At 42.8% G+C, this 14,700-nt stretch overlaps 1 protein-coding gene across 1 annotated transcript; it reads right to left on the bottom strand.

The window, feature by feature from the left end:
- Nucleotides 1-8,489: 8,489 nt before the first annotated feature.
- LOC134286358 (uncharacterized) lies at nucleotides 8,490-14,180 on the bottom strand. Its single transcript, XM_062847970.1, has one exon. The coding sequence runs from the start codon at nucleotides 14,178-14,180 to the stop codon at nucleotides 8,490-8,492; it is 5,691 nt and encodes a 1,896-aa protein (XP_062703954.1).
- Between the last annotated feature and the right edge of the window lie 520 nt (nucleotides 14,181-14,700).

Genomic DNA, 14,700 nt, shown 5'->3' with positions numbered 1-14,700 from the left:
ACACACACACACACGCATGCTGCTGTTGGGAACTCAGTTCCATCTCGGATCGTCGTCGGTCTCACCACCACTACCACGACCTACTGCCAGCCAACCAAAGCGTGTGACCAAAATAGCATCAGAATCATCAGAATCGAAAGCGCATGCAAGCCAACCAGCAAGCAGCGAGTACACCGTGAGATAACGGGAATCGTCGACAGCATAACAAAAACATGGGGCACTCGCCCGCCGTCTCTATTTCGAGGACCGGGCATCGCTCTCAACGAGTGCACTCACGCGGAACTTGGGTTTGTTATCGAAATGCGAGAGCGCGACTTCCAGGATCTCCCTTTCATGCGTTTAAGTCAGATGTCAGATCGCTCGATGCGCATCTAGAGCAAATAGGAGGCAATCAGTGAAGTACTAGATTGAAAGTAGTGAGCTGAATTTTAGTATGGTGAGATGATCGATTCTCCATTTCTGCAATGAAATGGAGCAAACATCGTGGGTTATATGATTTCATGGCCAATTTTATGCTGTTTGAGCAAAAGTTTGGGTAACTGTGTTGTTGAAGTTGCAAGAAATAAATAATACAACATCACAGTTACCCAAACTTTTGCTCAAATAGCATCAAATTAGTCAAGAAATCATATAACCCACGCTGTTTGCTCCATTTCATTGCAGAAATGAAGAATTGATCATCTCACCATACTAAAATCCAGCTCACTACTTTCAATCTAGTACTTCACTGATTGCCTCCTATTGGCTGAAAATAGGGTGACCAATATCTACATTTTTATGGAACTATTTTCCGTAACTATTTGAAAATGATAGGGTGTAGAACCAATAATGGTCGGACATCTTATTTTGATCAGCTGTATCTTAACTCACTTACTCATTCGATTATCTGAATAAATGCTTGACAGCAAAACTTAAGGTATTTTTTCTTTTAGAATGAGAAAATCTGCTGATCAGATACCCAAGAGGTGGTTCCCAAGGGGAATGACATATCCTTTTCTAACCGGAATATCCGCATTTATCCGTTTCTAACCGTCGCTAACCGTGTCTAACCGCTGCTCACTTAGCAGCTCACTTAGCAACGGTTAGCGACGGTTAGAAACGGATAAATGAGGATATTCCGGTTAGAAAAGGATATGTCATTCCCCTTGGTGGTTCCTCTCTATTGGTAAGCGTTTCACTAGCTACCGCCTTAAGTTGTCCTATCTCCCCTGGAAGCTTGAGTCCTGGCTAGTATTATAGACTACCCGTTGGACTCAAGCTCCCAAATGGGAAGGGGGACCCTCACCTTGCCGACCACCACCATTGTCTCTGTAGTTCAAGTTCGATTCGGGAGATCGTGGAAGTAACGGAATCCCACTTGTCCACCCCCGCACACATCCTTTCACCAATGTTGTCCCGAATGATGTGGGCATTAGGCTGCGGCTTATTTTTCAAAAGTTGTTGAAACCTGAAATTCGTAAGCTCTTTTGGATTCAAATGAGATAAAAAGTGAAACCTCTGAGTTTGAGCCAAAAATATTGAGATTTAGAGGTGGCACAGTCGCCTCATCGAGTAATAAAAATGTGTTTTTACCTCAAGTTCAAGTATCATAACTTTTTCAATTTTCAACCGATTTTCAATCTTTTTTTTATGAATCTTACCTATTGAATTTCGAATAAACTTGTAGAACTTTTTTTTTCCAAAGTCACGTAAAATATGAGTTTTTATAGATTTAATTATTTTTTCTTTTTACAAAAAAAATGTGACTTTGGGACCCGATAACTTTTTAACCGCTTGACCAATTTCAAATCTTTTGGCGTGCTTTTGAACATAGGTATTTTTGTCGCCTAAGAATGCTGTCAATAAACTGTACCTTTAAAAATGGTTTCAACATAGATAACCCAAGTAACAGTTCAAAATCATTAACACTTATGTGGCCGGCAGGGTACCCGGGTACCTTTTTCAATTTCAAATCTCGATATTTTAATGGTTATTGAGACTAGGATGTTGGAACTCTGTTAGATCTTAGAACTCGTGAATATACATCTATTACTGGGGTTGACCAAATTTTAAAGTGAGGAGGGGCAGGGGGAGGGGCTCCTGCATTTTTTTATTACGTGGAAGACCGGCAGGGTACCCGGGTACCCACGAAATTGAAATGATCATATCTCCGTCAATTTTTCATCGATTTTGGAAATTTTTAGCTCATTCAATTCAGAAACTCATCATCTATCGGGAAAATATTTGGTTAGACCGATCTAATCACCGTGGTTTTCGGAAAATCCATATTTTTGGGAGCATGTCCTTATACCATATTGAAACCCACATTGTTAAGGCTAGGATACCTTAAAGTGTTTATGGTCAACCATGGCCTCACGGGAAGCGTGTTCCGAAATCACAGTTTCAAAGTCAACACGTTTTATGATTCCCTGCCGGTCAGATACAATATGCCAAAGCAATTTTACGATGCTTGGTACCGAAATTGCTACTAACCTACCGAAAATCCCGTATATTCTATTGTATAAAAACACGGATCCGTAAATCCGGATTTTCCGGTACCTATGGTGATCGACCGGTCTAACCAAATACGATCTCGATAGATAATGAGTTTCTGAGTTGAATGAGGCAAAATCTTTTGAAATCGGTGGAAAAATCGCTGAGATATGATCATTTCCATTGCGTGGGTACCCGGGTACCCTGCCGGCCTTCTACGGGTGTTTTTTTTTGCTGGCCACACTACGGTTAATAAGCATGCCAGTTGATTAAATGTTCCACAAAGGCGCCGACAGTTGAACAAGAGTATGTTTTGAACAATATGGCGAATAAATCTGGAGCTCGATTTGAAAAGGTCGTATGTACATTTGTCGATATAAAATTCGATCAGTTTATTTTCGTTATTGTAGCAATAGGGAAGATATTTTGAAGACTTTTAATGATGGAACGGAAAGCCTGTTTTGTGATGATTCTGCTGTATGTATCAACTTTTTTCAATATCAACGGTTTTTGTTATAATAAGCGAATCCAACTGATCGAATTTTTAATTGACAAAAGCACATACGACCTTTTCAAATCGAGCTCCAGAAATGTTTTATGCAGTGGAAACTGTACGTTTGTTAAATATACTTCTGCCGATTGAATAACTAATCGTACATAAGAGACAGTTGCTTAGGTATTCACATCAATCTGTCTAATAACACTAGTTTACAGCATTTTTGAACTCGGTAAGCTGATGATCATTTTTGGTGTAGAATCATGCCCTGAGTTCGAAAACGCGAAGGAAAAAAATTACTGTAGAGCGGAAAATTTTTCGACTTTCCATACAAGGTTGATGATTTGAAATCAATTTTTGTTCTATTTTTAAGCAAAGTCGCTCACTTCAAACATCTCATTCTCCGTAATCATTGCTCCGATTGAGCTGAAATTTTCACTGTAACTCGCCTACATATGATATGTCAAATAAACGCCGAGAAAGAATTTTTAGGTTGTTTTTTTCTTATTGAAAAAAATACATTTCTTCAAAAAATTTTGGGAATTTTGCTAAAATTTAAGAAGATCGTCCCTAAAACTCGCCAATATCTTGAATTTCATCAATCTGACGCAAAACCTGTATTCAGATGATCGAATGGTATTGTATTCAGCTTTCAATTTATGGAAAAAGATTTAAAATTGGTTGAACAAAACGCAATATATTTGAATTTTAGTAAATTACATATTTTGAAAAGTTACAAAACTCGATATTGAGCTAAAACTCAAAAACTGTTCTACTTTAAATCTTTTGAAGGTCGGTTTCGAAATCAGCACTAAATTGTGCTTCAAAAATTTTGGTCGTTGACAGAAGTTCACGACTTTCGTTTTATTTTGTAAACTTGTGTAATGATAGAATACAAGCCGCTTCCGACGTATTAGATGCCGTTATTCCACATATGATCTACAATGGAACAAGTATCTTATGTTTGATAACTATTGCTTGATCATTTTATTCAACTACACTGATATAGTTAACAACTAGATGTAATCAGAGGTAATCAGGTTTCTTTAATACAAATGTTACGCTTTTATTCAAGCAATGTTGATTAGAAGTGGTATTGTGGATTTACCGGCTAATTGTATTCTACCGGTTACTTGAGTAGCCGTTACAAAGTAGCCGTTTTCATATAAAAATCATCTTGATTGTCAAAAAATGAATGTCGCTGAATAGCTAGTGGCAATGAGGAATAGCGCATACAATAAAAATGTTTAAAAACATTTTTAAGTTACTCTTTTTATAAAACGGCTACTTTGGAGGCAATACTGAAGCGACCGGTAGAATACAAGTAGCCGGTAAATCCACAATATTGTATCACTCAATAATCGTTGTTCGCCCTACTCCTGTTTGTAAACACGATTGCTGATTAGGGGTATAAGAAAAGCATCTATAGAGCACTTGCTGGCTTTGTTTAGTGTGCCCAACAGACCCTTTGATTTTGCTGGTAGCGCTTTGTAATGAGAATCGCGTTACGAAACGTTTCACAGCAAAATCAAATGGGTCTGTTGGGCACACTAAACAAAGCCAGCAAGTGCCCTATAGATACCCGACATGTTTGCGAGCGAGAACAAAGGGAACAGCAGCGACATTCGTCCTCTATAGTTTATTAACTCTATTATTCTGATCTTTGAATGACAGGGTGAATGTTTTGGTTTTGCCCGAGTTAGAAAAAAAAGAAACCAAAGTGAAAAGACGGTTTCTCCCAGCGGAAAAATGTTTCTTAGGTCCGGATAAGGCCGGATTGCTCCCCGGGACAGCAATCCAGGACAGGAATTTATGCTGTCGGTAGGTACATATGAAATTTCATTCGCAGTAGGAAGCCACTGCGCCGCACCGCCGTGTTGGATGATTACCCTTCCGATGATTCCCGTGCTCCAGGAAAACTTACTCCTGCGCTAAAGGTTGACCGGGCGGGAACCTTTATGAAATTATGTGGATCTTATTTGATTTGAGGTTTCCCAACAAAGATTCAGTTTATAAATGCTTGATAAACCTTAGCGCTGTTGCAACTTTGGGAATTACCGTAAATTACTAATTGGTAATTGGTTCTATGTTGCGATGAAGGAATATATGCCTTTGGCCAGCCATAATCTTAGAAATAGTGTGTGACTCAGTAGGTAAGCATCAACATAACATTTTCAAGTTCCTTTAAATATATGTTCAATTCCCAATTTAGGATATGATTACAAAAAATCGCAATACATATATGAACAGGAAGGGTGTGTGGTGAGGTAGTTGTCATTTTTAGTTTTTTTGATGATTTTGACAGGTCGATAAAACAGAACCCACTATTTTCAGTATCGATTTCTCTTCAAAAATATTTATCAATCGATAACGATGTGACTTTGCTCTTATTTAATTTTTTTTAGGAAACGATGACGATCGCTATCGATTTTTGATATGAACGTCTTTAAAGATCGTTATAAAGAAATGTAAAGATTTTTAAAAATATGGTTGACCGGGTTGTGTTAAACCATTTCACACAGTGGTATAAAGTGTATTCCAATACTGAAATAAATTTTGTGGAAACTACCGATTCCATAGTAAAATTACTAACCGTACCTATGATTCTCAAGTCTCAACCGACAACAAAATCTGTTAGGGTAACTGAAATATGCTTGAAATTACAATGCATTGTAGTAAATTTAACTAAAAGCATAGTCATCCCAACAACAAAACATTGTTAATTTTTCCAGGACACGCATTTTACAACACAGTATGGTTAAAAATACAATGCTCATTTGTTAAATTAAGATTATTTTTGGTTATGTTCACTGCACTGCAAGTTAAGTTGACAGTGTTTTAGTGGAATTAACTGGAAATTGTTGTCGGTTGAGAATCATAGGTACCAGTGCTGAAAAATTCATTTCGTCATATCTAAATTCTATCACCTACAGCTCATTTTACAAGCTGAACCTGAGAATATGGTATATGAACAACTTGTGCGGCTAAACCAGTTCTGCAAGAAAGTCACGGAAAAACCACTACTTTTCCAATATTTAGGGTAAATGTCACGGACTACCTTCGAAAAATCCCAATGATATTCACGGTGAATATCATTTGGTGAATATCATTAGGTACGGTTAGTAAGTTTACTATGGAATCGGTAGTTTTCACAATAAAATTTATTTCAGTGAAGTCTTCTATTTCATCACACTGGCTGCACATTTCGTCTGGCTCCCATTTCCATCCATCATAATTTTATGTTATAATTTTGAGCGTTCATTCCGCTTGATTGAAGCCATTTATGAGATAATCTTGTAATTAAAAATAAATAACTTTTGAATGCTCCAAAAATACGTTCAAAATTGAAGGTGACCCATCTTGCCCCGCGGCCGTTTATATATATATATATATATAGAGATTGGAGATTATATGGAATGTATCGCATAAGATAAATGGCTAAAAACCATTTTATTTTTTATTTCCAATGAGAGTGAATATTTTTTCAATCAATGCCCCAAACTTTTGTATATTCATGCTGGTCATCTAACAAAATTATTAACATAATCAAAACATGAGTAATGCGCCAGAAAATGGCACGGACGCATAGACCCATCTTTCCCCGCCCCATCCTATTACTTTCACATTTTTACACTCAAAATCTGAGCTAGCTCAAATAGAGTCAGTCTAGTGCTCAAAATGTCCACGATCGTGTTTTTCGCGATTTCAACCACTGCACTATGGGCCAGAAATCAAAATTTCGCGACAAAAGTCAAAAAAGTTGTTTTTCTAAGATCAAGCAATTTTCATATTTGTATGATTGTTTGGGCTATATTTGATTATATACCGACTGATTTTTTTTCGATTTGTAACAAAATTGTATCGTTTTTTGTATGGAGAAACTTCTTATGAGTGAAAATTCTCGATTTTAACCAATATTAAGAAAAATGTGATTTGTGGTGAAAAATGTGATTAAAAAATATAACGCATACATTTCCTAAAAGTAAATTTAGTATATTTTGCATATTTGATGCACAAATTGCGATGCTTTTAAGTTTAAAAATAAATTTTACAATATTTACTCAAATTTCACGGTTTATTTGCCAATGTGTTCAAAAAGTAGGAGTATTCGACCGTATTCGATATGCAACCGGTCTAGGATGCTAGTTTAGACTCTTCTTTTTCGAATGCTACCGGACTTTTTTGCGGGAATTTGCAGGAAGCCAAGTTAGAGTGATTTTAGTGCTTGCTTAAATTTTACAGTATTTCACGCTGTGCTTCAATAATCATCCACTCTTGCCATTTCGATGCTATGACTTTATGGCTTGCGAAGCAATATACAAAACAACTTTCATTCTGGAAGGTTTTGTTTCAAATATTAAAGTGATTATGAGCTTTTAAATCAAGATCACAGACTTACTCAATGTGCAAAGTTTCGGTATATCAATTCGTGTGATCAATTAGAATTTTAAATAAACTTAACGTTCATACATATGTACAGATGGATACACTATTAGTGAAATTAGGAACAAATCCACATCTCAAGTGAGATTTTAACTCACGACCCTTATATGCTACACAAGTGCTTTACCAACTTAGCTACCGAGCCTATCAATGACACGGCATTTTAAATATTATAAGGAAAATCAAATCTTTTCCCTAATCGCAAACACACCCATCCCACTTGTATATATGATCGAAGAGCGAACACAATTTTTTGTTCAAATACCGACTCCAAGTCATTTGGCTGATTGCCGCTTGACCGAACGCATTTGGCCGAACGTCATTTGGCTGAATACCGTTTGGCTGAAGAAGAAACGATCGTGTCACTGTTCACCACGTCAGTATAACTCAAGATAATCCCTGTTGGGTTTCGGTGGCGAAGAAAGGGAGGTTTCCGAGATTTGCAATATCCGTATTTTAGTAGATATTTTAATATCCTGCATGTAGGTTTAAGGTAATTCAACATTGTGTTTAAAGTACTTGTTTTTCGTTACTTACGTTTAGTCAATCTTCGTCCTTTTGTCCTTCTCAAGTCGAACGTCCCTGACTAGCGATGTGAGGTCTGTTTACATGTATGTTAAGTAAGTATTTATGTCTATTTTCCACATTTTAATCTATTTACCTTCAGGCTAACGTGTATGTTTAGGTTAGCTTTAGTTTAAGTATTTGTCCAAAGTCGTTGTCGCATGAAACTATAGAAATTCATTTAGTATTAAGCATTTCTAGTTTTAAGATCAATTTCACTACCTTACTTTAGTCGTTATATTAGATTTAAGAAGTATTTATAGTAATAATATAATAAGAAACTAAGTATGGAAAAATTCACTGCTTGCTTCTTCAATGACTTTGCGGTTTGTTGTCAACAAAGTGGAATTCCATATCGCTCTCATTATTTGCCCTCTATTCTTCTCCTGTCATCTCTCATCCATCGGCGCGCGACCATACCGGTGCATGAGGTACGGGCAGTTGAGTAGCTAGGAGCGACACAACTTGAGGGGTTGTAACACTCCCCCCCGGTATGCCAACTCCAGGATTTGGCCTACCTATTTTCGCTCCAGATATCAAGGACCGCCAGCTTGACCGCTGGTCGCTCGTACACTCCCTTGCTAGTTTGAACAGTTGCTCTACGTACCTGACTTCCTTTTTCTACTGTACCGATTACCCGGCCCTTAGGCCAGCAGTTCCGTGGTAACTCCGGGTCCACAATCACGACGATATCCCCCACGGCTATGGGCTTTACCTGCTTAAACCACTTGGTTCGCTTAGTGATTTCGGGTAAATAATTCCGAAGCCAACGTCTCCAAAAAAGATTCGCCATCATTTGGGACACCTGCCATCCCCGTCGCACAGCTTGAACGCTGTCATCGAATAGTGTCAGGGGTTTGGAGCCATCCGATGACCCCAATAAAAAATGGTTGGGAGTCAGAGCCGGTTCCGACTCATTGTCCACGGGAACATCAGTAAGTGGGCGACTGTTGAGAACAGATTCGATCTGTGTCAACGCACTGCGTAGTTCCTCATCCGTTGATCGCCTACACTTCAGCACTTCCGTCAAGTTCCGCTTTACCGATTGAATCAACCTCTCCCAGCTACCGCCCATGTGTGGGCTGGATGGTGGGTTGAACTGCCAAGACGTAGCTGGTGTTGTGAACTCCTTCGACATTTCGTGCTTATCAATCGCCTTCAGAGCGTCGCGAAGCTCTTTGGACGCGCCGACGAAATTCGTCCCTCTATCGGAGTAAAAGCACACTGGTGTGCCTCGACGAGCGATGAAATTGTTCAACGCCATCATGCATGAGCTGGTGCTAAGGGAGTTAGCAACCTCAATATGAAGAGCCCGGACAGTTAGACACGTCAATAAGACCCCCCAACGCTTCTCGACCCTTCGCCCCACTAAGACTTCAATAGGCCCAAAGAAATCTACGCCTACATGGGAAAATGGCCTGGTGAAGGCAGCCATTCTCGCCGAAGGAAGTTCTGCCATCTCTGGTGGTGCAGGTTTCGCATCCCGGTTCCGACACCATTGACAACCACATCGCATCTTGCGAAGTGTTTGACGAAGTCGTGGAATACAGTACCGTCTACGCACCTCGTTGGCCACAGTAGCATAATTGCGATGATGGTACCTCTCATGGAAATCCACTAGGAGAATTTTGGTGACCGGATGGTTGTCCGGAAGTATTATCGGGAATTTTTCGTCCGGAAACAGGAAAGAGCACTTCGCAGCTCGGCTATTCATTCGCAAAACTCCGTCTTCGTCCACGAATGGGCTCATCTTGTAGATCTGGCTGCGACTGTATTGTTGCCATTGCTTCCGCACGTTCTCTCCATTTTTCGACCCCTCCTTCAGCACCAACATCTCTTCGTGATACACCTCTTGTTGCGCCTGCCGAAAATGGTACAGCTGAGCCTGTCGCAATTCTTCACTAGACAATGGTCCTTGATGTGAAACTAATCCTTGTCGTTTCGCTTGTAGATTGTACACGAATCGCTGTACATATGCCGTAACTTTTAGCAGACGATTCCAGCTAGAGTAGTCACTAGCCACAACCACTGGATCCCGAACTTTCCTGTGCACCAGAACACTGGTACGAAGCTCTTCGGTCGTAGTTTCTTGGTTGTACGGGATAACTGGCCAATCTCGCTCCGCTTTCTGCAAAAATGCCGGCCCTAGAAACCAACGATCGTTGGACTTCATCTGCACCTGCCCGGTCCATTTCGTGCCATCATCTGCTACGTTCCACTCCGATTTGATCCAGTTCCATTCGTTAACTTCCGTAGTGTCTAGAATTTCACTCGTTCTCGCCGCAACATACTGGCTGTAACGACGGTGATCGGAACGTAACCAGCACAGTACGTTACGTGAGTCACACCAGAAGAAGCGCTGCGACACTGAAAGAGACAATGACTTCATAGTACTGTTGGATAATCTCGCTCCGATGACAGCAGCCTGGAGTTCCGAACGCGGCGTTGACAGGTACTTCAATGGTGCAACCCGTGTTTTCGCCCCGACTAAAGCGCATTCGATGACTCCATTTTCTTCGAACCGTAGATACACGACTGCAGCCATCCCTTTATCTCCAGCGTCCACGAATGTGTGCATTTGAATCTGGGCTCCAGTTGTTGTGATCTGGCGGTAACATCGAGGTATTTGGAGTTCCTCCAGCTTCGGTAGCAATTTTGTCCACGTCTGCCAATCGTCGAGCTGCTTGCCTTCTATCTGGTCGTCCCATTTCAGTCCCTTACGCCATACTTCTTGGAGTGTAACCTTGAGGATCATTAGGAATTGCGAAATGAGTCCCAACGGATCAAAGATACTCATCAGGATCCGAAGAAGTTCACGTTTGGTAGGCGCTCTGCTTCCGTCAAACAATACTGCGTCAAACCTGGTCCAGCAGATCTTAAAGGTGAAGCAGTCGGTTGAGGTGTTCCACCACATCCCCAAGACTTTCTCCGTCGCAATGTCGGCTGCAATGTTCAGGGACTTCTCACTCGTCGGGCTTTCGTTCAGCGCATTCAAAACTTTGGCGGAATTAGATACCCAGTTCCTTATATCAAAGCCACCTTGAGCATGAACGTGTTTCACCGACTTTGCCAGGTCGATGGCTTCATCTTCCGTTTCGGTGCTGGCAAGCATGTCGTCCACATAGTGCTTTTTTTCAATGACTTCAACTGCCACGGGGAACTCGGCACGGAACCTCTGAGCATTCTGGTTTTTAACGAATTGCGCTGTAGTTGGCGATGACCGGGCCCCAAAGATCATTACGGGGACAACGTACGTGCTGGGTTCTTCCTGATTCACGTTGTCGTTCCATAGAAACAGCTGGTAGAACTGGTCCTCTCGACGTATTCCGATCTGGAGAAACATTTCGCGAATGTCTCCACAAATGCCTATGCGGTTTTCCCGAAATTGGTTCAGGACGGCCACCAACGAGCTTAACAAGTCTGGACCAGTAAGCAGCATAGAGTTGAGACTTACTCCATGTGCAGTTGCTGCTGCATCCCATACAATACGGATCTTTCCTGGCTTGTTGGGATTTATAACCGGAAACGTGGGAAGGTACCAAGAGTGACCTTTGTTTTGCTCTATCTCCTTCTGGGTTACCTTCCTAATGTACCCTTTCGTTTCGTATTCTGCTAGTTTCCCATCGTAGGCAAGCTTCAGGTCGGCATTTTTGGCTAGACGCCTTTCTAGACACTTGAGCCGCTGTAAGGCCATTGGCCGGCTGTCCGGAAGGCGAATATTATCGAAACGCCAGAGCAGTCCGGTTTGGTATCTATTACCGGTGACCTGCGTGAGCGAGCTGAGCAACATCAAGGCCCTCTCGTCGTCTTTAGATACTGAAGCCGCAACTGGCATCATGATTCCCAGGCTATCTAGGCTGAAGTACTGCTTCACTGTCAGGTGCAGTTGTTCATCGTTCTGTAGGTTGCACGCACAAATGTGATAGATATGGCTCCCGCCGTTGCTCGATTCTTGCTTCGACCAACCTCCGAAGATCGTCCACCCCAGATGGGTCTTCACGGCGATGGGCTCGCCTTCCTTTCCCTCTCGGCACCGTCTTACCAACGATACATTGGCATGCTTGACTCCTATTAGGATCCTTGGTTGGACACGATTATACGACTCCACTGGGATACTGCGCAGATGCTTATACTTCTCCTGAAGTACCTCGACGTTCAAGCTTTGATATGGTAGCTCAAGCGCTTCAACCGTCCGCACTCCGCTTAGCTCAAACCTTCTTCCCGCCGATCCGGAAATTCCGATGTCCACACATCTTGACTTCTCCTCGAAGCGGTGAGTTCCTCCAGTCCACTTCAAACACAACGGCTTCGCACCACCGATCAAATCCAAATCCTTGGCGATCTGCTCATCCAACAACGTCAGCTCGGATCCATCATCAAGAAAAGCGTAGCACTCCACTTGCTTCGTCGGCCCAAACAACGTTACAGGGATGTACCGGAACAGTTCTAGGCCAGTTTCGACGCGGTGTGTATTGATACTGCGTTCTTCATTCGCCTTGGCCGGGTTAGGGCTACCCGGGCTGCCTGTGACTTCACCTGGTGCAACGAGGCTCTTGTGCAAAAGCGAATTATGCTTGAATGTACACCCGTTGACTCCACACGGCTTGCTGTTGCAGTTACCTCCATGCTGTCGTAGGCAACGACGGCATATTCTGAGCTCGCGAACGGCTGCCCATTTTGCTTCATATGAGAGATCGAGGAAACGCTTACACTTCGCTGCAGTTCGACAGCTGCCCTTGCAAGTAGGGCATATGGTCGGTCCTTCCATCGAGGTTTTGCCGCTAGAAACGACGTTCGGCCGATTGCCAGTAACCTTCTGGCCACCCGCTACCGATGGAGAAGATTCAACGTGAGTGTTGACGAAAACCTTTCCTTGGCGCTTATTGCGTGGCTCCTGCTCGTAGCTGTGGGACTTTCGAAGGTTTGCTACGATGCTTGCATCTTCCGCAATCGAGAAAATCCAATCGGAGAAGGTTGATAGGGTCACCTTCGCTAGTGTTTTGCTATGCCTCGCCCAATCCAGTTTAATAGCGGAGGGAAGCTTGCAAACGAGTTCTTGCATCAGAGTCGCATCACGCATATACTCCTTCCGCCCACAAGCATCGATAGTCGAACACAAGTTCTGTACGGCAAGTGCATAGTCTACTAGCTTTTCGATCGAATCAGTTCTAATCGGTGGCGTAGCTAGCACCTTCTCGCGCAACGTACTGATGATCATATGCGGTTGACCAAACCTAAGTTTCAGGACGCTAATCGCTTTCGATACCATCGACGGATGCATCAGAAAGCTCCGCACAGAGGCAAACGCTTCGTCTTTTAAACAGTTTCGAAGGCGGATCATATTCTCCTCGTCCTTGTAGCCACACATTCTCGTCGTACTTTCGAATGTCGATATGAACATCGGCCATTCTTCTGGGCTGCCGCCAAACTTCGGGAGATCACATGGCACAACCTGACGTGCCGCAATCTGGTCGCGGGAAAGCGTGGCACTAGACCGGGAATGCTTCACCCGATTTGACGTTCTGGAAGCCCTCACTTGTACCGGAGTTGAACGTTCCCTAGGAGAAAATCTTTCCTCATGGTGTTCATCACCTCGCTCATGGTATGACTCGTCTGCTGAGCTAGAACCGTCTTCGCTATCGACGCTTTCCGGTTCCGTTTCGCCCGACGAGTTGTCACCTTCTTCGTCGGCCGCATACTCCGAGCTTGATTCGGTATCTCCGGCGTCGTCATCCTCGTCGTCGTCCATGTTGTCCTCCGTATCATCGTCGCTATCGTGTTCATCGTCATCCGCCGCTACTGATTCATTTTCGGCTTGACGCTGCTTCTGGAGCCAACCTTTCACCTTCGTTAAAGGATCTGTTGTTCGGGCCCCTGGTACTGGACAGCTTTGTACCTCAGCAATTTCCTCCATCAGCTCGAACTTTTTCTTCATGAACTCCCGTCGTCGCTTCATCTCCTCAAGCATCAACGTTTCTTCGGCCAACACTTTCTGCATCTGCAGCTTCAGCGATAGTGCCGATTTGCACGATGAATTGGACACTATAGACTTCGCTTTCGTCGAGACGTTCGCCAACTTGTCGATTTCAGCGGCCAACATAGCATCCACGTTCGCTGATATTTCGGAGGCAGAAGCTTTTGGTTTCTGTCGGCGATCCTTAGAGGTTGAATCCTTCACCGATTTATTTGGTTTACCAGAATCCATCCTCTTAGAACTTCTCCTAATCGGCTTCGTCGGCTGCTCTGCATTGGTGGTCTTCTTCTTGGACGTCTTCTGCTTATCCTGGTGTACTTTCGCGGTTTCGCATTTCAAGCAACTCCAGTCGCAATCCGCAACGTCCTGGGAAACTCCTGCACAGCTGACATGGTACCGACAGCCACAAGTTTTACACCGAACTAACTCACCATCTTCTACACCCGCGCACATAACACAGTGTTTTTTGGAAGCTCGAATCCGGGAAGATACTGGTGATTTATTGTCACCCGCGCGCGATCGGGAACCGACAGACGTGTTTTTCTTAGCTTTAGGGTCGCGTAGGGGGTCGATGGGGGGGTCTTTATTTGATTTTTGCTTTCGAGAGGGACGTGTCTTTTCGGGCTTCTTCTTACCTTCAGTACCTCTGCTGGTCGTAGGGGTATTTTGCTCGACCGAATTGGACATCTTCCACCTCCTCCGATAAACGATATTAAAAGTTGTTGGGTTTCGGTGGCGAAGAAAGGGAGGT

Source organism: Aedes albopictus, chromosome 2 (genome assembly GCF_035046485.1).
Source record: "Aedes albopictus strain Foshan chromosome 2, AalbF5, whole genome shotgun sequence".
Taxonomy (NCBI): domain Eukaryota; kingdom Metazoa; phylum Arthropoda; class Insecta; order Diptera; family Culicidae; genus Aedes; species Aedes albopictus.
Note: the sequence above shows the minus strand (reverse complement) of the source record. Positions and strands in the feature narration are given on the sequence as shown.

Coding starts and splice junctions, on each gene's coding strand:
- LOC134286358 (XM_062847970.1), bottom strand. CDS start 14,180: ATGGATTCTGGTAAACCAAATAAATCGGTGAAGGATTCAACCTCTAAG.